The 23,780-nt window shown below is 42.1% G+C and overlaps 1 protein-coding gene across 1 annotated transcript; it reads left to right on the plus strand.

Moving 5' to 3' along the window:
* The first annotated feature begins 300 nt into the window (after positions 1–300).
* LOC311270749 (glutathione S-transferase theta-1-like) lies at positions 301–8,300 on the plus strand. Its single transcript, XM_084375886.1, has 5 exons — positions 301–498; positions 1,103–1,190; positions 2,970–3,120; positions 3,609–3,785; positions 7,783–8,300. Exons 1-5 carry the CDS (start codon positions 387–389, stop codon positions 7,978–7,980), a joined length of 726 nt encoding a protein of 241 aa, XP_084232012.1. The 5' UTR covers positions 301–386; the 3' UTR covers positions 7,981–8,300.
* The last annotated feature ends 15,480 nt before the right edge of the window (positions 8,301–23,780 follow it).

Below are 23,780 nucleotides of genomic sequence, written 5' to 3' on the forward strand. Positions count from 1 at the left end.
TTTTGAAGAGCACAGGGCAAGGAAGCACATTAGCCAGTCAGAGGACCCGCCCACCAACGGAAACAAAATATTGAGTGGTAAATTCGTTTTGTAAGTGAGAACCAAAAAACAAGAAAACGAGCTGAACTTTTGATTTTCGTTTTTTGCCCAAAAACGAAAAAACGAAAAAACGGCTCGTTTAATGGGTTCTGCTTGTGTCAATTATTTCCAGAAAACAGACTGATAAAACGTACCTTGGTCGTGACTTCATCTCTCTGTAGGAGGGACGTGATTTATCTCAGTCAAATAAAGGATCTTTGGTGCCTCAAGTAGCCTTGAAGAAGTACCAGTGCCATCAGAAAGACAACTAACGAGAGAGGATCCCCGCCCTGTGTTCAGAACCAATAATGTCGCTGGAACTGTACTTGGACCTTTTCTCTCAGCCCTGCCGCTCAGTTTATATCTTCGCCAAGAAGAACAACATTCCTTTTGAATTCAAAAAAGTTTCGCTGTTTGATGGTGAGTTTAAGTTTACACACTGACGAAGAACACTTTGTATCCTTTTCCAGATCAGCAGGGGTAGAAGCAAATGACATTCATTCCTGCAGTCTTTTTTTGAGTGTTTTCATAAATCTGTGCTGCTTCAGAGAGCTGATCCTCTGCGGACACTGCTGCTGTGTCACGTTGTGTTCAGTGGTGACAGGGCTGAGCTCGCAGTTAGTTAACGGGACAAAAAACTATTTAAATTAAAGATGACGTCAGATATCTGCATGGTAAGCAGTAGTGTAACTGGATAACGTTGTAGTGGCATCTACCGTCATTTATCACCTAAATCAATCAGTGACCTGAATCAAGCACACTAAACAGGACTCAGCAACAGAGCTGGAGCTGGATAAGTACTAATCAGGCCGTGTGGACTCGTTACAGTTTGACAGACAGGTGGAGTGGACTGGTTACAGTGGGGCAGACAGGGGGAGTGGACTGGTTACAGTGGGGCAGACAGGCCGAGTGGACTGGTTACAGTGGGACAGACAGGCCGAGTGGACTGGAATAAATATAGATAATTCCAGGCTAAAATCTTCTTGCTGCTGCTGACTTGACCCAGCGTGTGTGTTGGTTTCAGGTGAACATTATGAGGAAGAGTTTGGGAAGATCAGCATGATAAGAAAAGTTCCTGCTATGCGAGATGGAGACTTCTGCCTGACTGAAAGGTGATTAATAAAATGTTCTTATATATAAGTCATTAAACAACATACATAAAGGAAATTTTAACTTCTTTAAGTGAGAAGATTATTGCTAGGCCTGTACGATATGAGGAAAATCTGCGATGTGCGATAACACTGTTCAATATTGCGATGACGATATAACTTGCGATAAATAAACAAATATTGAAGTTTGCATATTATTAACTATACAGTTAATAATAGTGTTTCCGCATTAATATGTAGACAGCTAACATAGACCCGAAACATTGAATAGCCAATGCCCACTGAATAAAGAATGAAATAAATTATTTTGAACATGCTTTTATCGAACAAACTGCATATGAATACCCAACCAATTAAGCAGAACATTAATTTAAATAAGACATTATAATTATATGACATTAAAGTTTAATTTCCCCTGCTCCCTTTAAACTATTTTCTTGGAAACTCAACCAAAACATCTCTTACCATGCAGAGTTGAAATAAATAAAAAAAATCCAGGGGGAGACAACTTACATAATTAAATAAATATAAGTTAAACATGGCACTTTATATTAACTGTAATGTCTCTCATCACAGTCATCAAGGCCCTTGACTCTGCCTAACAAGGTGCAGAGATCTATAGTATGAACTGAAATAGAGCAGGGCCAGCCCACTAAATCAAGAGAAAATAAAATCAGGAAAAAATATCTACCCTTTAGGTCAAGTTACAACCTTAGTTATTCCCTTAACACAAGTTCTTGGCCAAGAAAACCAGCATGTAAACTTTGTTAGGTTTCAGACATGTACCACATTCCCTGATGTGCTGAAGTTGTGCTGATGTGCTTACACAGTACCTATCTTTGTAACATGTTGTAACAGTCAGAGTTATTTAATGTAGTGCCACTAGGTGGCGCCTCCTTTTGTTTAATGGGTAATGTAACCTGTACGATGAAGAAGAGCAGGTGTACTCAAACTAAAGTGCCGTGCGGAAACCCCCAATGTTGCCTGCCGTCTCTTGAGAAACCGGAGCTACCCGGCGTTGCTGCACTAAAGTGGACCATCACCTTCCCCTTCACCAGCCCACGTTACAACGTCGTCTCTCCTAAATCCAAAATAACTCCATATAGCAGAAGTGCTGTTCTTCCTCGACCATTTTTATCGCTTTTCTCTCCTCCCTCAGCCATCATAACCTGGCAATCACCACCAAACTGATGCCAATTAATTTTGTAAGGGTAGCTAACGGCTAGCTGGGGCTTCATCTGATTGGCCCTTGTATCCAGGGCTCCGTCAGATAGGCTAAATGTTAGCATGCTCACGGTGCATGCATGCCGCATGTAAACAAAATTATTTTTCTTATTCATAGCGTGTCAGGCATCCTTTGCGATGTGTTTATCGCACATGTTGATATTGCGATGACGATGAAAATTCGATTTATCAGGCAGCCCTAATTATTACTATTATTATAGTATATATATTATTATCTATTTCTTTGTAGTAATTCTAGTTATTTGTAATTCCTGTCACTGGGTCAGATTTATCCAGATTGAATATTATCATATTATCATAAAATTAAAACAATTTTATTATGGTGGATTGCTGAATTGAGGAAAGTAGCTGCTCTGTAGTCTGGTGCTATGGTATAAAATCATAGTTTACTTTGTTTCTCCATTGTCGTCATCGACCAGAATCAACATAAAATGACAGTTCCTTGTAGTAGCTTTAAACAGTAATAACCTGGTATAAATTTTATAAATAAATCCCTGTGTGGGGTAGTCATTTGCGATGTTTGCCTCTGCTCTGCAGCATCGCCATCATGCTGTATATGACACAGAAGTTTAAGACTCCAGACTTCTGGTACCCAGCTGACTTTCAGCAGCGTGCTCGTGTCGATGAGTATCTGTCATGGCAGCACATGGCTATCCGTATGCATGGATCCAAGATGTTCTGGTTCCGGGTATGTTCACTGACACCTGTCATGGTGTCCTCCTTGTTAAAATGCAGGCTTTTACCTCCAGCTTTTCTCCAGTCAGAGACTGAGGAGTGAAGTCAGCAGGAAAGCAAACACCAGGCCAGTGTTGTTGTCAGTTAGTGCCACTGACAGAGACTTCCTGCTGCTTTCATTCTTCTGCTGGTGTGTGCATTTAGATGTTCCTTTTGTATCCTATTTCATTTCCTTTTCACACTGTATCAGTGTGACATCAGTAACAAGAAGACAAAAGCCTCAATACAATACATTCTTTGAATGACCTGCTTCAGACTTGTGATTGTGTGTCATGTGTCAGTGAGCCTGTGCAGAGACTGTTAGTGGGAAGACTTGTGATTTTAATGTCCCAAGTGAATGATTTTGTGTCAGGAATAAGTTAATTGACAGAGTTGAATAGTTTGTTATTTCATCTGCACTTCCTTGACACTCAAATGGAAATCTATGTGTTTGGGCTGTAGCTTTTGATTCCTAAAATCATGGGTGTGGAAGTCCCTCAGGAGAAGCTGGATGCAGCCTTAGAGGATCTGAACGGCTCACTGAAATTCATAGAAGAAAAGTTCCTTCAGGACAGGCCCTTCATTGCAGGAGATCACATGTCACTGGCTGACCTGGTCGCCATTGTGGAGATCATACAGGTACAGTATGCATTTTTCCAACAATTATCATGGAACATGTTCAGAGAATGATGAATGGCCATGCCATCACAATGTTTGAGATGTATGAATGTTATTTTCTACTTTCTATTTGTCTCACTAGACTTGACACTGGTCGTCCCTTGTGCCTGTGTTTTAGGGTCAGTATTGAATAAAGAAATAATGTGTTTTACATCAGACAGTAAAAAAAACACAGTTAAACCTTCATTATAGAATATATAAATGCATAACTGTGTTAACTGTCTAGAAATTAACATATTATTTCTATCTTTTGTCTAATTTGATCAAGTTTTGCCTGTTACATCTTATAAGTGCATCAGTAGTAAAAAAAAAAAAAAACAAGTTTTGCAACAAAACTTTTTTATTCAACAAAAGTTCACAAATGTAAAATGCATCTCAAACTTGCAAAATGTATTTTAAAGCTGCATTTATATGTTTTTATCCCCTTGAGGTCTGCACAAGCTATGGAGTTGATCATGGCTAAAGTTGCTTATTTACACATCAAGCACACACAGAACAACACTATCATTTATTTGGACTTTGGAATCTGGTTTCCACTAGGTCATTAGAGAAATATCTGGCCTCAGGATTGCTGTGGTGTGAAAAAACTCTGAACAGAGTTAGATAAACACACAAAGAAACCAAAAGGGTTAAAGTACAAGTAGATTTTATTGTAATTACAATATAGGAGACAAAAAACCTTATCACAAGAAGTCAGAAGGAGTGGCTCCAAAGATCGAATAATAACTCCTCCTTTCTAATCATTCCACAAACAAAGAAACCGGACGTGATTGGCCTTCTACTCTGTAGCAACAATTAAGTTTAACATCAATATTAACTGAATGGTAAACACATGGACCCACGAGTTCATCATAAGCTTATCAGAGAACAAGAGATCCTTATGCTATACATATCAAAACAACATCATGACTGTCATGTGATATTTGGGTCCACAGTTACGAAGCATATGCAGTAGAATAGTAGAATAACAGACTGAATAAATGATAAAGTTCAACAGTTCATCAATAGTTCAACTTCACAGTTTCTAAAAACTCACCAGGTTTTTTTTTATTTTGCTGCAGTTTAACAAAGTTCCAATACAGAGAATGCAACTGATGTGCAGCACAGAGAGTTTATTGCTATTGTTAAAGTTCAACTCGTGTCTCTAGTTTTATTGAAACAGCTGCCTGCTCCTTCTGAAAGAAACAAACACTGAGGCGGACCCTAGTGCAAGCCTGGTGCTACAAACACAATCTGATCAGTAGTCAAAGGAACTGAGTTTCAGTACAGTTTTAGGTTATAGTGCTCGCTGAGGTTACCCTCGCTAACCTCCGGCCCCTGTACTGGCCCATGTTGTTACGCCTGTCAAGTTTGTCATTCTCAGTATTTGTCAGTATTTGTTCGAAATAAGTATTCGTAAAAAACACGTTATTTGTGCCTTTCCGAATACCGTATTCGGGTTCGGCTCCACCCCTAATATGCACTCATTACTTGGTTGGTGCTCCTTTTGCATGAATTGGCATGGAGTCGATCAACCTGTGGCACTGCTGAGGTGTTATGGAAGTCCAGGTTGCTTCGATAGCAGCCTTCAGCTCGTCTGCATTGTTGGGTCTCGTGTCTCTCATCTTCCTCTTGACAGTACCCCATAAATTGTCTATGGGTTTCAGGTCAGGTGAGTTTGCTAGCCAATCAAGCACAGTAATCACATGGTCATTAAACCAGGTATTGGTACTTTTGGCAGTGTGGGCAGGTGCCAAGTCCTGCTGGAAAATGAAATCAGCATCTCCATAAAGCTTGTCAGCAAAAGGAAGCATGAAGTTCATGAAGCTCTAAAATTTACTGGTAGATGGCTGCGTTGTCTTTGGACTTGATAAAACGCAGTGGACCAACACCAGAAGATGACATGGCTCTCGAAATCATCGCTGACTGTTGAAACTTCACACTAGACTTTAAGCAACTTAGATTCTGTACCTCTCCACTCTTCCTCCAGACCCTGGGACCTTGATTTCCAAATGAAATGTAAAATTGACTTTCATCTGAAAAGAGGACTTTGATCCACTGAGCGACAGACCAATTCTTTTTCTCCTTAGTCCAGGTAAGAAGCTTCTGACGTTGTCTCTGGTTCAGGAGTGGCTTGACATGAGGAATGCGACAGTTGTAGCCCATGTCCTGGATACGTCTGTGCGTGGTGGCTCTTGATGCACTGACTCCTGCCTCAGTCCACTCCTTGTGAAGCTCCCCCAAATTTTTGAATGGCCTTTGCTTGACAATCCTCTCTAGGCTGCGGTTATCCCTGTTGCTTGTGCACCTTTTCCTACAACACTTTTTCCTTCCACTCAACTTTCTATGAATATGCTTGGATACAGCGCTGTGTGAACAGCCAGCTTCTTTAGCAATGACCTTTTGAGGCTTGCTGTCCTTGTGGAGGCCGTCAATGACTGTCTTCTACACAATTGTCAAGTCAGCAGTCTTCCCCATGATTGTGAAGCCTACTGAACCAGACTGAGAGACCCTTTAAAGGCTCAGGAAACCTTTGCAGGTGATTTGAGTTAATTAGCTGATTAGAGTGTGACACCTTGAGTCTACAATATTGAACTTTTTCACAATATACTAATTTTCTGAGATACTGAATTTTAGGTTTTCATGGGGGGTTCATAATGTTCACAATGATATTTTATTAGTTGTTGGTTTAACCATGGATGAGGTAATGGCTGTTATGTTATTTTCTTTTCAATGACATTCCTTGTTACATGTTCATTGCTGGATTTATGGAAAAACATCAACCAATATTGCATATCCATAATTATTATAATGGATAATTAAAGAATACTTACTTTACGCCTATTTTGAATTTTACTCGAATACAAATACAAATACTTTTCCCCCCTCAACAAATACAAATACAGATACAAATATCGGCTGCTCTGCACACCCCTAGTGCATATACAAGAATTTACCTTTCAAAAGGCCTAATATATAAAATAATAAAATATATGTAATATTCAAATTTTCTGAGATACTGAATTTTGGGTTTTCATGAGCTGTAAGCCGTAATCATCAAGATTAAAACAAATAAAGGCTTGAAATATTTCACTTTGTGTGTAATGAATCTATAAAATATGAGTTTCACTTTTTAAATTGAATTACTGAAATAAACTTTTCCACGATATTCTAATTTATTGAGATGCACCTGCAATTATGCTATGTTTGAGCAGGAAAAGCTGACAGCTGATTAATGGGCTGATATTATCAGGGGTTGATCACATGCACATGACCCTCAAATGATCAGTTATGGCCATTGCACTTATGGTTCGCCAAATTCTAATACCCATGCTAGCTCACAAAACAGATACAGCATGTTTTTATCAGAGCATCAGTTAATCAGAGGCGCCCAACTTAAACTTAATGGTGGACCACAGACCAAAAGCAAACAGCTATTGTATTGTACTGTTATGTATTGTTAAGATGCAAAATGGTACTATACAGTACAAGGTAGGTGTATTATTACAGTATAGACCTGGTATTATGAGGAAAAATGTGTTTTATTCTACCAATATAACCATGTTGGAATACATACTTGGACAGGCAACAAAGTTTTAATTTATGCTTTACTGTTTGTATTTTCTCACAGATTCCATCCTATAACAGGGAATGTTTTAAGGATGAGAACTAACTAATATGTTTGTAACACAGAACACTGTCTCTGGTATTGACTGGTAATGAAAAAATCCAAGCGACAGCAGCAGCTGTGTGAAGTGTAGAAAGAACGATTGAATTGCAGAATCAAAAATGCTGCAGCAGGTTTTGATAAATGATCACCTGTGATGTAGATGGTATTTGCTTTATACTAAAGGGACTGGTACTAATAGAATCCCTTTTACAATTGATCCCTGTGATATTGGTCCATAGTTACAGAGAATGCCTGAAGAGTTGGCTGCACATTAACAGTCCTTATCCTCTGTGCCTCTCTCGCTGACAGCCTGTGGGCGCCGGCCTGGATGTGTTTGACGGGGGACCCAAGCTGAGCGCCTGGCGGGACAGAGTCGAGGTCGCCGTTGGTAAAGAGCTGTTTGATGATGCCCACCATGCTATCCTGAGAGCCCAGGAGAGTGTGAAGATGATGGACCCTAGCAAGATGCAGTTGTTCAAGCCCAAGATCCTCAAGTTATTCATGTGAAGAGGAGTTTCCCTCTCATTCCTGGCTATACAGAGAATCCACATTGTCACTGTCAGCACATGTAGACTGGACAATACATTGTATGCATTTTAAGCTGCCTGTATGTAGAATCTCCACTGTTTATAAGTAAAAGCACTAGTATACTTACGTGTTGAGTCCTGGACTCATTATGTAACAGAGGAATGTGAAATGTGAGAACTATAGCTTGTGTCTGCCAAGAAACATCACACCATTTCCTTAACGCTTCACAGTGGACATTTTGGGCTGTGCTCCATGTTAGAAGATATGTTGAGGTTATTTCAAGCCTTAATAAATTGAGTTTTTGCACCAAACTCTGCTCTCAGTGTCTGTCAGTTGTGGTGATCGCTGTGACAGTGCCTGATAGTCTGGCTCCTGCTGATATCTGATAATATGATACAAAACTGAAGCTGTGCAACTTAAGTTTGAAGTACAATTTTGAGATCAATCTGTATTTATTTTTCAGCTGGCCCACTTAAAAAATATTTGATTGGGATGACCCTCAGCATCACGGTCTGATCTTGAGTCATTCTTCCTCTTGTTTCATGGCAGCGTTTGCAATCAATGCTGCCACCAAGTGGGCAAGTAAGGCCATTTCGATTACGCAACACATTTCATTACAAGTAAACTCAGGTATGCTAATAAAGTAATGAGTATGGATATAATGAATAGAATGCAAAAGACTGCAAAATAAGGGAAAGGGAAAAAGTCCAATAACAATAAAGAAGAGTGTATATGTATATATATTCATATACATATATATATTCCCATGGTAAGACATTATTATGAGGTAAAAAGTCATGGATATGAGAAACAAGGTCATAATTTTGACTTTCATTTAATAGTTTCAACTTTTTATTGTCCCAGAATTCTGACTTTTTAATCATATAAATAAGACTTTATGTCATATTTATTCTTTTTTGTCATGCTTAGTTTTCGTCTTATCCAGTTATTTCACTGGTGGTAATGGTCTTCCATTGCCATTCCCTTGCACGGGACTCACCTGCAGAAGGTGATAGCAAGCAGTGTGACTGCAGCAGGTAGGCTGATGGTTTACTCCTGACTGACTGTGTGCACAGAGCCTAGACACGTCACGTAGAGGTTCATAGTGAGGTGGCTCTGGTCCTGAACACAGCTGCTGTTCTGTTCCTGTGCTCTAACTCTTAGTTGTTGAGTGTGCAGGTTGGTGGAGCTCAGCCCTCGGCCCCCACACAGAGTGAATGACAGGATCATACTGTATTGTGTCCAGCTCGTTACCTGTCACCTAATGTAACAAGTTGTGCATACAGATCGGAGGACTGTGGAGAGAATATACTGTAATACTTAGGTCGCTGGTTCAAATCCGGCTTGAAGGATGTTCTTTTCATCTTGAATTGATACACCAAAAGGAAAGGTAGGAAAAAACATGCACAGACAGCCAGTAACTGAAGACTGTAGGTGATCCATTCTCTGCTGTATTGCAAATGCTCTTCTGACAGAGCAGTCTGTGTACTGTAGATCCTTTCAAAATCAATCATTAACAAACACTTCATTCAATGTATTCTATTCATGGAGGCTGCAGAATTCATAGCTCATCCCATTCACCTCTTTAGGTATATATGAAAATATATTCTGAATTTCAGCGCTCTGTACATAAGAGGTCATTTGACAGAGTTCTAGCATTTAAATTCTGATATCAAAAGCAAAATTTTTTGGAAAACATAAAGAAATGTTACAGACACAAAATACATTCACTTTTCTTCATTCACTAGACCCCATCCCAACTAGGTTGCTGAAAGAAACTTTACCTTTAATTAGCACATCTCTACTAGAAATGATCAACCTGTCTCTATTAACAGGATACGTACCACAATCCTTTAAACTAGCTGTAATTAGACCGCTTCTTAAAAAGCCTAATCTTGATCCAGAAGCTTTAGCCAACTATAGACCTATATCCAACCTCCCTTTCCTCTCCAAGATCCTTGAGAAAGCAGTCGCCAACCAGCTATGTGACTTTCTTCAAAAAAATAGTTTATATGAGGATTTTCAATCAGGTTTTAGAGCACATCATAGCACAGAGACGGCACTGGTGAAAGTTACAAATGACCTCCTAATCGCTTCTGACAAAGGACTTGTCTCTGTCCTGGTCTTACTAGATCTTAGTGCTGCATTTGATACCATTGATCATCACATTCTACTACAGAGACTGGAACACTTAATTGGCATTAAAGGACCCGCATTAAACTGGTTTAAGTCCTATTTATCGGATCGATTTCAGTTTGTACATGTTAATGATGAGTCATCCCTGTATACCAAGGTTAGTCATGGTGTTCCTCAAGGCTCCGTGCTTGGACCCATACTATTCACCTTATATATGCTCCCTCTAGGAAATATAATTCGGAAACACTCCATAAACTTTCATTGTTATGCAGATGATACACAGTTATACCTATCAATAAAGCCAAATGAAACTAATCAGCTTACTAAACTCCATGCATGTCTCAAGGACATTAAGACCTGGATGACCTGCAATTTTCTGCTGTTAAACTCAGATAAAACCGAAGTTATAGTACTTGGTCCTAAACACCTTAGAGATGCATTATCTAACGATATAGCGAGTTTGGATGGCATTAACTTGGCCTCCAGCACCACCGTCAGGAATCTGGGAGTTATCTTTGATCAAGATATGTCCTTCAACTCCCACATAAAACAAATTTCAAGGTCTGCATTTTTTCATCTACGTAACATTGCAAAAATCAGGCCCATCCTGTCTCAAAAAGACGCAGAAAAGCTAGTCCATGCATTTGTTACTTCCAGGCTGGACTATTGTAATTCTCTATTATCAGGCTGTCTCTAAAGAGTCTCCAGCTGGTCCAGAATGCTGCAGCACATGTACTGACAGGAACTAAGAAAAGAGATCATATTACTCCTGTATTGGCCTCTCTGCACTGGCTCCCTGTAAAATCAAGAATAGAGTTTAAAATCCTTCTCCTAACTTACAAAGCTGTTAATGGTCAGGCACCATCATATCTCCAGGAGCTCATACTACCCTATCACCCAACTAGAGCATTACGCTCCCAGAACGCAGGATTACTTGTAGTTCCTAAAGTCTCCAAAAGTAGAATGGGAGCCAGAGCCTTCAGCTATCAAGCTCCTCTTCTGTGGAACCATCTTCCTGTTTTGGTCCGGGAGGCGGACACCCTCTCTACCTTTAAGAGTAGACTTAAGACCTTCCTCTTCGATAGAGCTTATAGTTAGGGCTGGGCCAGGACAGGCCCAGGCTTGTCCTGGACCAGCTCTTAGTTATGCTGCTATAGACCTAGTCCGGGGGACAATGACACACTGAGCTTCTCTCTCCTCCCCTCTCCTCTCCTCTCCATCTGTATACATTATGCCTGTATACATGCCCCATCTCTGCATGTCACTGACTTACTTCTTCCCCGGAGTCCTTGTGCTTTCTAGTCCTACAGGCTCCCATGGATCCTGGCCGCGCCCGGGTCGTGGATCGTGGATGCGCCCACTGCTATGGCCCTGCCTGATCGTGGATGCGCCCACTGCTATGGCCCTGCCTGATCGTGGATGCGCCTACTGCTATGGCCCTGCCTGATCGTGGATGCGCCTACTGCTATGACCCTGCCGGATCGTGGATGCGCCTACTGCCATGACCCTGCCTGACACCCACCACTACTGTCGCTAATATTAGTCACATCTGTTACATACGTTCCACTACTACTATTATTGTAATGCATTACTACATACTATCCTTACCATTAATCACTACTACTGTTATCACTAGTAATCACATTTCCATGTGCATTTCATTATTATTGCTGTAATACATCTTTATGTACTTTCACTCCTGTCAACCATCGCTTATAATTGAATACATTGTGATCTCGTTGATCTGCTCTGTACATGCGACATCTATTGCACGTCTGTCCGTCCTGGGAGAGGGATCCCTCCTCTGTGGCTCTCCTTGAGGTTTCTTCCGCATTTTTTTTCCCTGTTAAAAGGGCCTTTTTTTTGGGGCAAGTTTTTCCTCACTCAAATCGAGGGTCGAAGGACAGAGGGTGTCGTCTCTGTACAGATTGTAAAGCCCTCTGAGGCAAACTGTGATTTGTGAATTTGGGCTATACAAATAAAATTTGATTTGATTTGATTTGATTCATGATTATTTTATTTTTATTTCATTGCTGGTTCAACTATGTCCTTTTTCTTTTTTATTGTTTCCTTTTAAAGCAATGACAAATCAAATGATAATTACAAGCATCTGATATCATATCAGAAATTACATAAAAATATTATGGAAGAGATATTCAAGCCATGGACATAAAAAAGCAAAAGCAGGTAAATCAGGAACAGAAAAAAATATATAAATAAATAAAAAGAAAAAAAAAAAACATAGGTATACACATATATAAGTAATAATAATAAACATAAAGAAATAAAAACTCAAAAGATCCATATGGACTATGTGCATTATGCAAGAATCAACATTAGGTAAGACATAGCCAGACAGGAGACAATGTTTATATTAACGCCCTTCCCTCCCCCATCCCCCCACCCTTAACCTGAACCAGTTCCACCTGTCTGAACCACTGGGCTGCAACTTAAAGTGTTGGCTACGAAAAAAAAAAAAAAAAAAGAGACTAGCTAGGTGTTAATCTGTACTAGTTTCCCTGGAATGTATCAGGAACGGCTCCCATATTTCTGAGAATGCGTCCAAATTATTATTTATCTTGTAAACGAGACATTCATAAGAAGCCATTTCTGCGTGTTAAACCATTCTTGATATAGGTTGGAGGTTCACTGTCCGTCCAATGTTTCAATATCACCCTTTTGGCAGTGGTAATGGCAACTTTTAGCCACTTCAGATGTTTGACCCTAACATCTTTGATATCTTTAGTGACATTCAGGAGACACAGGCTTGGATTAATGGTTATTGAAGTTCCCAGGTTGTTGCTAATTTTCTCTATGCTCTTTTGCCAAAAAGTAGTCAGCAAAGGGCAGCTGAAAAACATGTGCACTATGTCGCCTAGGTTGGAGTTACATCTCCAGCATGCCCCAGATGGTATCAGGGCCATCGTCTGTAACTTTGCTGGGGTAGAATAGATCCTATTGAAGATTTTGTATTGAGTCAGTTTTGATCTGGCGTCTCTCATAGGAAGGAGCATTTTCTCCACTAATGTGTTCCAATCATCATCGTCAGAGGCGTTCCCTAAATCTCTTTCCCACACTGCTTTCAGTCCTCCAGTGTTTACACTGTATTTGTCTATCAGATAGGCATAAATTGAGCTTGCTTATGTGTGGCAAGACACCATGTTTTTTTTATTTGTTCATCTATATCTGAATGTAAAGGGGGTTCTGACTCAAATTTGCTGATTTTAAATAAGCAGTCTCTAAGTTGGAAGTATCTCCACCAATCATTCCTCTGTAAATTAAATTGTTCCCTCAGAGTCTCAAAAGATTTCAAGATGTTTCCTTGGTAGAGACACCCAATGCTCCTAACGCCCCTATTGTGCCAGTCTTTCCAGTGTTGTGGAGAATGTATACAACAATAGTATCTGTTGAAGCAGAAACTCTCAGAAAGACGACCCAGAGGCAAGGTTTGTAGAAAGTGGGTTCTGTTTATTCCTGGACTGATCAGACATTTATGTGCCTCGAAATCTGCATACACAATCACATTTGCGTAGTGATGACCTAGACCATTATCAAAATGTCACGATGACCCTTGTCTCATTGTTCCATATCTTTCCTAGTATTTCATGTACTTTCCAAGAAATCCCAAGTCTTGTGTGAGACAGTGCGTGTATGCTCGTGCATGTGTGTGTGTGTGTTTATCCTGGTTGACTTGGCCCTACATGTTGATTTGGAGTGTCCATGCGGTTATGTGTGTGTGTTCTCATCAAGTGTGATGTCAGTCGTATTTCCTAATCTATTGTTTATCTCAGACCCCAAAGCAGAATAACACATTCATTCAATGGTCAATAACTGAACAATGTGCATGAGGGCGAAAAAAACCTATATTCTTATAGGATTAAAAAATTCCCCCACAGCCCCCAGATTTGCTTTTACTTTTAATGATCTGGACAACCACCTTAGGCTCACATTGTTTATATGAGTTGATCATACAATGGTTATACATATTGCATATACACATTTTCTTTGTTTTAAATGTTATGTAAGCATGGCCAAACATTATCGTTAGCATTTGCCTGCGGTGTGCAGTTATGTGTAACTTAGATGACTATAAAATGGAATAATATACTTCAGAGTGTAATATTGAAACTTAAATGACAGCTATGGCTTCAAAACAACAACATTTGTTCGAAAGTAACATTTCAATCTCCCGTTATTCTTCGTATGAATCCAGTAACACTATTAAATAGGGAACATCCCAAATTCAGAGCTTTTGACCTTCTCATTCCTTCCATACACATATTATAGTACTGATTAATTAAACACTTATTGACTTGATATAGACTTCATAAGTTTGATCAGTCCATTCGATGGCAACTACTACAATGTCTTTGTCACTGGTGTCCAGAGGTCACAGTATAGGCACATGTTAAAATCCTTTAATTCTTTGTTTCAAAGTTCAGTCCTTGTTCACCTTCATAGAACTATTATACCTTTGATTCACTGTCCGAGTCCATGCAGTAATCAGGTATTGGGAACAATTCTGGATGTTCGATCACTATTTGTGCCAGCTGAGCCTCTGCCACCTTCGTAGTCGCCATCATGGTCATCTGTCGGGCCAAAGCTTTTGTAAGTACATTCTCAGAATGGGTATGATGCAACAAACCAATAGACTGATTATGACCAAGACTATTAGAGCTGTTGTTCCTATTTTAGCAAACACTGCACCCCACTGCCCAAACCTTTAAGCGAACCAATCCTCTGATTCTCCACTCCCTCCTGCATTTTCTGTTACCTCCTGTCTTAATATCTTAAGTTTAGACATTGCTGCAGTGAATGTTCCGCCTGTGGCTGTGTTTTTAGGTACGTGCAGCATTTTTCTCCAAACATGTGATGTTGGTTTCTCTAGCATCTTTAAGAAGAATGACATTACGAATTGCATCATATGTTAGGTTTTGGGCAGGTATGCATTTTCTCACCTTCTTGACTCTCTCATCTACATAAGTGTTTGGCAAGTAATTGTGTCATTGGGTTTTAATGTTGTTTGGATCTCTTCGGGTTCAGAAGTATTTAATTCTCCACTTGCCCTCTTTCTTCGTTTAATCTTGGGTTTTAAGTTGGTTTTTATATCTTTATTCAATACTTTTCCTATCTCCCTTCTCTCTGATACACCATAAGTTGACATTTGACTCATGTCCCTGTTAACATGGTTTGTAGTTGCATCATACTCATCTGATTCATGTCTTTTGGTTTCCTTGCTGCGCTGCCTCTCTGGCGGCCGCCCCTCTCGTGATCGGCCCTCTTGTGCGTGATTCTCGGGCGGCTTGCCCTCTGTCCATTGTCACTCCTGCGGTTGACCCTTGGGCGGCTTGCCCTCCGTCAGTTGTTGTCCCTGCGGTTGGCTCCCTGACATCACCCATGCCAGGCAGCTTGTTGCCATCAGCAGGTGCACCAGTAGTCTCTGGTACGCTCGCATTTTGGTCAGATTCTTTCTTTGTTGCGGGTTGTGCCTTAGTACAATGGTTCAGGTGGTGCCACGTTGTGCTTCCCTCCACCTGCACGGCTGTTGGCGTTGCGCGTACCGCTGTGTAGGGACCCTCTCGCCTTGGTTGATGTCACTTCCTTCGAAAGACCTTGACTTAGACCTTGTCCCTCGGCACCACTGTGCCCTCTGTCACCAGACTGGACTGGGGAACTCTGTTTTTTTTCCTGTAGGTAGATAGTTTTGTGTATGGTAGTTAATTGCTTCATGTACTCTTTTAAATCCATTTGCAATTGTTCAAGCGGGTCCCTTGTAGGGCCCCCTTAAATGAGGCGTAGGCATGGGCCGGCCTGTGAACATTTCATGCGGTGTTAGATGCGTGATTCTGTTAGTTTGCATGCGATAGCTCATTAGTGCAAGTGGTAAGCAAGCAAGCAAGCAAATTTTATTTGTATAGCACTTTTCATAGAAGGGGTTCACAAAGTGCTTCACAACAGAGTCAGTGAGTAAAACAAGAATAGACAATTAAAATACAAAGGAGCATTGAAACATAAAAGCATGGCAGTATAAAACAAAATTATGACAAAAACCCAGAAAACCCACCCCTACGTAAAAGCCAGTCGAAACAGTAGTTTTCAGATCCTTTTTAAAAGACTCAATGGAGTTTAAGGTGCGTAAGGACAGTGGCAGGGCGTTCCAAAGTCTGGGGGCAACAGCTTGGAAGGCTCTGTCCCCTCTGGATTTAAAATGGGTGTGGGGGATGATAAGCAGGCATTGACCAGAGGATCTGAGGGAGCGTGTGGGGGTATAAGATTTTAGCAGCTCTGAAATGTAGGAGGGGGCTTGATCATGTAAAGCACTGAAAGTAAGAACTAACATTTTAAAATGAATTCTAAAATGGATTGGGAGCCAATGGAGTTCTGCTAAAATCGGTGTGATGTGTGCACTTTTTCTCGTGTGGGTTAAAAGTCTAGCTGCAGAGTTCTGAACAGCCTGGAGGCGATAAAGTGCTTTTTGGTTAAGACATGTAAAAAGGCTGTTGCGGTAATCTAGACGTGAGGAGATAAAAGCATGGATGATCATCTCAAGTTCTACTTTAGACACCATGGATCTTATCTTAGAGATGTTCCTCAATTGAAAGAAGCAGTTTCTAATCAACTTGCTGGTGTGGCGCTCAAGGGACATGGCTGAGTCAAAGATGACCCCGAGGTTCCGGAGACTCGTCTGAACGGAGGAGCCTACGGTACCCAAGTGAAGTTTAATAAAGGGGATGCGATTATCGGGTGCAATAATCAGGGTCTCTGTCTTTTCTGAATTTAATTGCAAGTAATTTGAATTTAACCACTGTTTGATGGTGGACAAACAGCTGGTTAGTGAAGACAGTTTAAAAGACTCAGACTCATTAAAAGAACAATACAGCTGGATGTCATCAGCAAATAGATGATAAGAAACATGTTGAAACTGGCTAATTATCTGACCCAGGGGAAGAATGTATAGTAAGAATAGAATTGGCCCCAGCACCGAGCCCTGTGGAACCCCACAGGACAGGGGGGCTGTATCTGAGAAGATCTGGTTTGCACATACATTAAAACTTCTTTCAGAGAGATAAGATTCAAACCATTTTAAGACGAGACCGGAAAACCCTAGATCTTTGAGTCTGTTTGCCATAATTTCATAATCAACAGTATCAAAGGCTGAGGAGAGGTCTAGTAAAACCAGGACTGTGTCTTTGCCAGAGTCGGCTGCCATCATAATATCACTAGAAACTCGGGTCAAGGCAGTTTCAGTAGAGTGATTTCTACGGAAACCCGACTGGAATTTATCCAGGACATTATTAGTCTCTAAAAACACTGTTGGCTCCTCTGCCACTATTTTCTCCGGATGGTTCCTATTGGTCAATTTCTTCTCAGTTTTACAGACACTAGAGAGAATGGTTTTTTTTGGTTCCTTTTACTCTTCACATTGTGTGGGTGGTACTATTGGGTCATAACCACCATCTAAATAATGTTAATAATAATAACAAATCTTTCAAATCGTAGACCATAGCTTTAAATGAAGGGGTACGGTGATTGTGAGAGGGCCTATTACTTATTATAACTGGAATAAGAGATTGCAGGTGACGTGGAGTAGGCCGCTGGTGCCGGTAGGGGGAGGTATTACAGGAGGGAATGGGGTGGGATGAGACCGTGGAAGAAGAAGCAGGACGATGGCAACAGGAGGGTGATGAGGAGGGGGTGTGGCATGTAAACAGTCATTCACGTGGAGATGTAAGGATAGCATAGTGAATGTTAGCCGCCAACAGCTGTTTGCCTGAGGAGTTTGGACGGACTCCATCGCGCATAAAAAGAGTCGGGCGCTTCCAAAACAAGTTAAAATTGTCAATAAAACCAAGGTTGTGGGCTCGACATGCAGACTGGAGCCAGGTGTTGAGAGCAAGGATTCTGCTAATACGCTCAGGACCATGGGATCGAGCCGTGACGGGGCCACTGATAAAAACAGACTTCTCACTGGATTTTAAGACTAAAAAGGCTGTTAAAAAACTCTTTTGTGAGTTCTGACTGCTGATAGGCCGTGTCATTTGATCCTACATGGATCACTACCCGGGTAGGCATGGAGGAAGGTGGGATCGAGCAAAGCAGACCGGGGAGTTTGTCCAGGAGTACCGGGACAGTAGCGCCAGGGAGGCAGTGAGTGGAGGAGTTTTCGAAGCGGAGGCCTCGGGTGTAGGAGTCTCCGATGATCACAGTCGGGGGCGGGAAAAGGAGCGGCGAGACCCCGGGAGAGCCGGGAGCATTTGCACCGGGAAAGTGGTCCCGAGTCCGGCCGCTGTGGAGATACCCGGAGCGCCTCCGTACTGCCTCCTTCAGCAGCCTCCGCCGTGAGGCAGAAGTCGCGGTCTGGGATGACAACTGTCGGCACAGGGCTCCAGGGGAGCTTCCCTGGGTGCCACCGGGGGGTGGTGGAGGAGACGTCAGCCCAGTGGAGCAGCTCTGTGCACCACCAGGTTGAGCTGGAGAAGACGTCAGTCCAGTGGAGCAGCTCTGTGCACCACCGGGTTGAGCTGGAGAAGACGTCGGTCCAGTGGAGCAGCTCTGTGCGCCACCGGGTTTAGCTGGAGAAGGCGTCAGTCCAGTGGAGCAGCTCTGTGCGTTGCCGGGTTGAGCTGGAGGAGACGTCGGTCCAGTGGAGCAGCTCTGTGCACCACCAGGGTGAGGTGGAAAAGACGTCGGTCCAGTGGAGCAGCTCTGTGCGCCACCGGGGGGAGGTGGGGGAGATGTCGGTCCAGTAGAGCAGCTCTGGGTCCCACCAGGAGGTGGTGGAGGAGCGAGGTGAGAAGGTGCAGCCGCCTTGTCATCTGACACTGGGGAAGGAACCACAGGGCCGCCGGGTAGCAGTCCGCCGGAGCAGGGAGCTGCAGACACCGCACTGGTCTGTGGTAGGGAGGCGGCGGCCAGTGGAGCAGAACTCGAACCAGAGCCCGAGCCCCGACCAACTCCCTGATCCCCAGCAAGCTGCGACAGAGCGTCGAAGCGGTTGGAGAGTGGAAGTGGGGCTGAGACAGCTACGGGTGGGGTCCTCCTGTGGCCACGAGAAACCACCTCGACCCATGGACGGTGAGAGCAGGGGGTGGAGCAGGAGGACGGCCGCAGGCTGGAGGGATCACAGGGCAACGTGTCCTGAAGAGCCGCTGAGAGAGAGGAGATCTGGAGGCACTGTTCGTGAGCGACATCCAGACACTTGTTCAGCAGGGCCTCTTTGGTTTTAAGTTCCGCAGAGAGCTTCTTCTGTGCTTTCTTTAGTCGCCAATCTGGCTCCAGGGACACGGAGGTAGCCATGTAGCTTAGCATAGCGGAGCTAGCTGAGGCTAATTGTATTGCCGGCTTTTGACTGGGTATAGACCAAACAGTGTAAAAGGTAATAAAATAGTCACTGATCACCTTAAAACTCACAGGGCTGCAGCTGTGAGTATTAAAAGGTTAAAAACAGCTAAAATCTGCTGCGATCCTGGGTTAGAAAATACTTAAAATCACTTAAAAGTCACTAGCGGTGTGAGCGCAGCCGATACACAGGTATCTGGTTTGCCACTCAGAGCAACGAGTGTGTGTAGAGCATCTACCCAGTTTAGTTTTGTGCTCACACAGATTTTGTTTTGCTTTCAACGTTCCGTTTACTCTCTCCACCATCCCCTGCGATTGAGGATTGTAGACACACCCTAGTCTCTGTTTGATTCTTAGTTGTTGTAAGACTCCTTTGGCTACTTTTTGGACAAAAGCTGACCCATTGTCTGAGCTTATTTCTGATGGTATGCCAAAACGTGGAATTGTCTCTCATATTCGGAATTTTACAAGAGTTTCTGACCCAAGGTCTTTTGATGGTGTCGCTTCAACCCAACGGCTGAATCGGTCGATTATTACCAGCATGTATCTTTTCCCTTGCACAGTTTTTATCATGTCAACATAATCCATCACAAGATGTTTAAAGGGTCCTTCTGGCACTGGAATGTGACCTACTGGTGTAGCTATTCCTTTTTTTTACATTGCTTTGAGCACAAATTTCACACTGTCCCAATACCTCATCAACCATTGACTGCAGGTATGGCGACCAATAACCTTGTTGCTTTATTTTCTTCATCACTTCCCTATCAACAAAGTCAACATTGACACCGGTGCAACCAACAAACCTTCATGAGACCGCCATAGTCCCTTCTCATCCTGAGATGCCCCTCTCTGCTGCCAAATAGTGTGTTCGCTAGATCCTGCTTTCTGTTGTATTAGAATAATGTCCTCTGGGGTAGCAACCGGTTCTAGTGACACAACAGGTGTTAAAATGGCCACTTGGCTCTTTGTGACAAGTTTTGCTGCCTCGTCTGCTGCATTATGTTCTGCATCAAAACTGCAGATGCATACATGTTATGTCAATTGGACTAATACAGAATAAATGGTTTGTCATAGTCAGGTACTGCTAACGCAGGCACTGTTTGCATTTCCTGTTTGATAGTTTCAAATGCTACTACTGCTTTTTTTGTCCATCGCAATTGAGCATTTAACGTTGCTGTCCCTGCCTCATTTGTGAGCTCTCTCAGTGTTGCTGTTTTTACTGCATAGTCTTCTATCCAGTCTGAACTGAACCCAGTCATCCCTAAAAATGTCATCATCTGTCCTACTGTCTGTGGTTGTGGTGCTTTCCCCACCCCCTCTAGTTTTGCTGGTGCAACAGGATATAGCTCCGTCAGAGATTAGTCTTCCCAAGTAATTCACTTGGGGTTGACAATACTGCAATTTAGCTTGTGAAGCTTTCTGTCCCCCCTCAGCTAACTTTTGAAGTAGTTTAACTGAGTCTCGGTGGCAGTCGTCTAACGTTGGTGCGCAGATCAACAAGTCATCAACATATTGTAGCAGTGTACTGTTCATTGTTATGCCGTCCAGGTCTTGTCTCAATATCTGATTGAATACATGTGGACTGCTGAATGCTGAAAAATGCTGAGCACAAATTTAGCATTAGCTGGTATGTTGGTAAGGAATGTGTGTGGGTTTGACACCTCTACTGGCCAGTCTTCTAATATCTTGGAGCACTGGTTCTGAAATATCCGCTAACCAATACACATTTGCTGTCTCTGTTTGTAAGTTCATTTGAAAATTTATTCCCGAATCGTCAATGTACACCCCTTGTGGAGAGCAACAAATTTTCAATTTTAATTTACACCGAGCGTCTCTCCCGAGCACATTTATTGGGGTTTGACCAGACACTAACACTGGCAGTGTGGTTGTGCCACTTTTGGTTGGTAGTTGAACTGGAGCTGTGATTGGAACCTCCAATATTTGTTCTTTATCAGCTTTGGATGTGATTATTGGCAGCTGACCCTCCCCTGTAAGATTCTCTGGACACCCCTAGTAACCCTGTTTTGGCCGGGCCTACGTGTCTACGTTGAACAGGCTGATCTCCCAGACTTTGTTCTCCCCAATTGTTATTTGACCATGGGTTTGATGGGCAGTCTCTGCGTGTGTGTCCAGGCTGTTCGCATCCCCAGAAGACCCCTGGGGGACCTCTCGGCATTTGTCTTCCCCCTTGTCCTTGCCCCCGTGTCATTTGCTGTGGTCCTCTCGTCAAAGAGTACTGTGGCTTTTGATAGGTATTGACATTAGTCGGGGGGTTTTGGGGAGCGTAGGTAGGAGGAGTTGGAAGCACAACAACAGGTGCTTCAACAGGCATTTTGTTGTCCATGACAGGAACTTGGATTTTTTTCTTTGCTTTTGTTAGTCCAGTCAGTTAACTGCAATTGTGTAACTTTTCTTTGAATGTCTCTTTCTTGCATTGCTAGTCTCTGCTCCTCCTTTCTGTATTTTGCAACTGCATGTGCAATGTCCCCGAGTGCCAGTATTTTACCAACTGTTTCTTCCTCAAATTGTTTTATCCATTTATTGGCCCCTTCGTGTATGTCAGGTAGTCTAGAGATCAGCCCCTCAAGGTCGAGCGTCTGCCACGGTATGTAATGCCCTTGTGACCCCCTTATCAAGATTGGGTATTGGCCCTCAGAGTCAGTGTTAGGGAATCTGGTTGGGACTCACAGTGCATTTCGGTCTCTTGACTTTTTCCTAAATATAACCCCTTCATTTTTTTAACAGTCTCATTATCTCAAGTTCTTTTTCTCTTTTTTGTTTTCACTTCTTACTTTTGTCTTTTGGCTTGTAGTCTTTAATTCTGACCTCCATATCCTCACACACTCTTACATCAAATGAACCTACCTCTGGCCAGTTCGGGTCCAACCTTTTTTTTTTAAATGTTTCTCCCATTTCTGAGATGTTTTCTCTATGTCCTTTTTTTTGGCTGGGTATTTCATGCTCAAAATCATTACCACAGTAGGAAGCATTTTGACGGTTTATTTATATTATTGCACCACTGTAATTGGTTGTAAGCATTTTTATTGCAGTTTGAATACAGCTGTTTACTTATACTGGTTACACTTTACTAGCAACTTGGTAAATATTATTTTTGTATACTACGTATTTTCACCTAATATTTCACCCGTTTCAGTCCTAATGTCAGCTGTCGGTTTTATAAATGTAATTTTCCTAATTTTGCCTCAAGTGTATTAAATTTCTTATTTGTGAACACACCACTTACGCAGCAGAGTAGGCAAGTCAGACCTTCATTTCATCACTGCATCACTGCATATCGATATTCTTAAACGCTTCAGACAACAACTATTATTCAACCGCTAATAAGACAGTATGCTGAGAAAATCTCGAAAATCACAACTAAGCCTTGCTATATTCAAAAGAGAAAAAAGGAAAAGCTCACTGAGCTCGAACACAATCAACAGTGAGGAGAGAAGGGAGGGGGACTGCGTCACACCGGACATGCAGTAGAGTAGGTAGAGTAGGCCATTTTACTCTAGAGTAGAGTAAAATGGCTTCCCCTCTATCCTCAATAAAGGGTTGTTCCAGAGAGATGAGGAGTTAGTTAAGAGGGCAGAGGATTTCTCTCTTTTGTGTATTTTATGCCATATGGTTTTGGTATGTAACATAATTGGGTTGTCTATCTGGGAACTCCGGCTTAGGTAGTCTGCTGCATTAAATGGTTTATTCAACTCCTGCTCTATCTGAACCCACAACGGTGTGTTGTTACTTTCCAACCTGAGTGAGCATATTTGAGCCATTAGAAAAGCCTCTTGATAAAACTGCATGTTGGGGAGCCCAAGACCTCCCTTGAGCGTTGTGGCTTGTAATCTACCAAGTCTCATTCTAGCTCTTTTCCCTGCCCATATAAATTCTGAGAACATCTTATCAATATACTTTAAAAACAAGTTATTCAGAGGGAGCATATATAAGGGGTAGATCAGCTTGGGGGCGACCATCATTTTTATAACTTGGACACGGCCCCACAATGAGATTAAAAGTTTATCCCAGCCTTTGAAGAGGAGCTGGAGCTTCTGCAACAAAGGGTCAAAATTATCCTTTATCATGTTGACCAGTCCAGGGTTAAGTAGAATGCCTAGATATTTCATATTTCTGTGGATCCATTGGAATCTCCATTCCTGAAAATCTTTTTTTTTGACAATGTTTTGATAGAGGCATTACCTCCGATTTGCTCCAATTCACTTTATATCCCGAGATTTCAGAGAATTTCTTGACAGTATCAAGTAGTGGGGGGACAGAATCTTGGGGGTGTGATATTAGGACCA

Source organism: Pagrus pagrus, assembly GCF_965226575.1.
Source record: "Pagrus pagrus genome assembly, chromosome: 15".
NCBI classification, from domain to species: domain Eukaryota; kingdom Metazoa; phylum Chordata; class Actinopteri; order Spariformes; family Sparidae; genus Pagrus; species Pagrus pagrus.

Bases quoted from the DNA above. Each gene is read 5' to 3' on its own strand.
- LOC311270749 (XM_084375886.1), top strand. From the start codon at position 387: ATGTCGCTGGAACTGTACTTGGACCTTTTCTCTCAGCCCTGCCGCTCA. The intron at 499-1,102 runs GTGAGTTTAAGT...TGTTGGTTTCAG, and splicing joins AAAAGTTTCGCTGTTTGATG to GTGAACATTATGAGGAAGAG. The intron at 3,121-3,608 runs GTATGTTCACTG...TTTGGGCTGTAG, and splicing joins CCAAGATGTTCTGGTTCCGG to CTTTTGATTCCTAAAATCAT.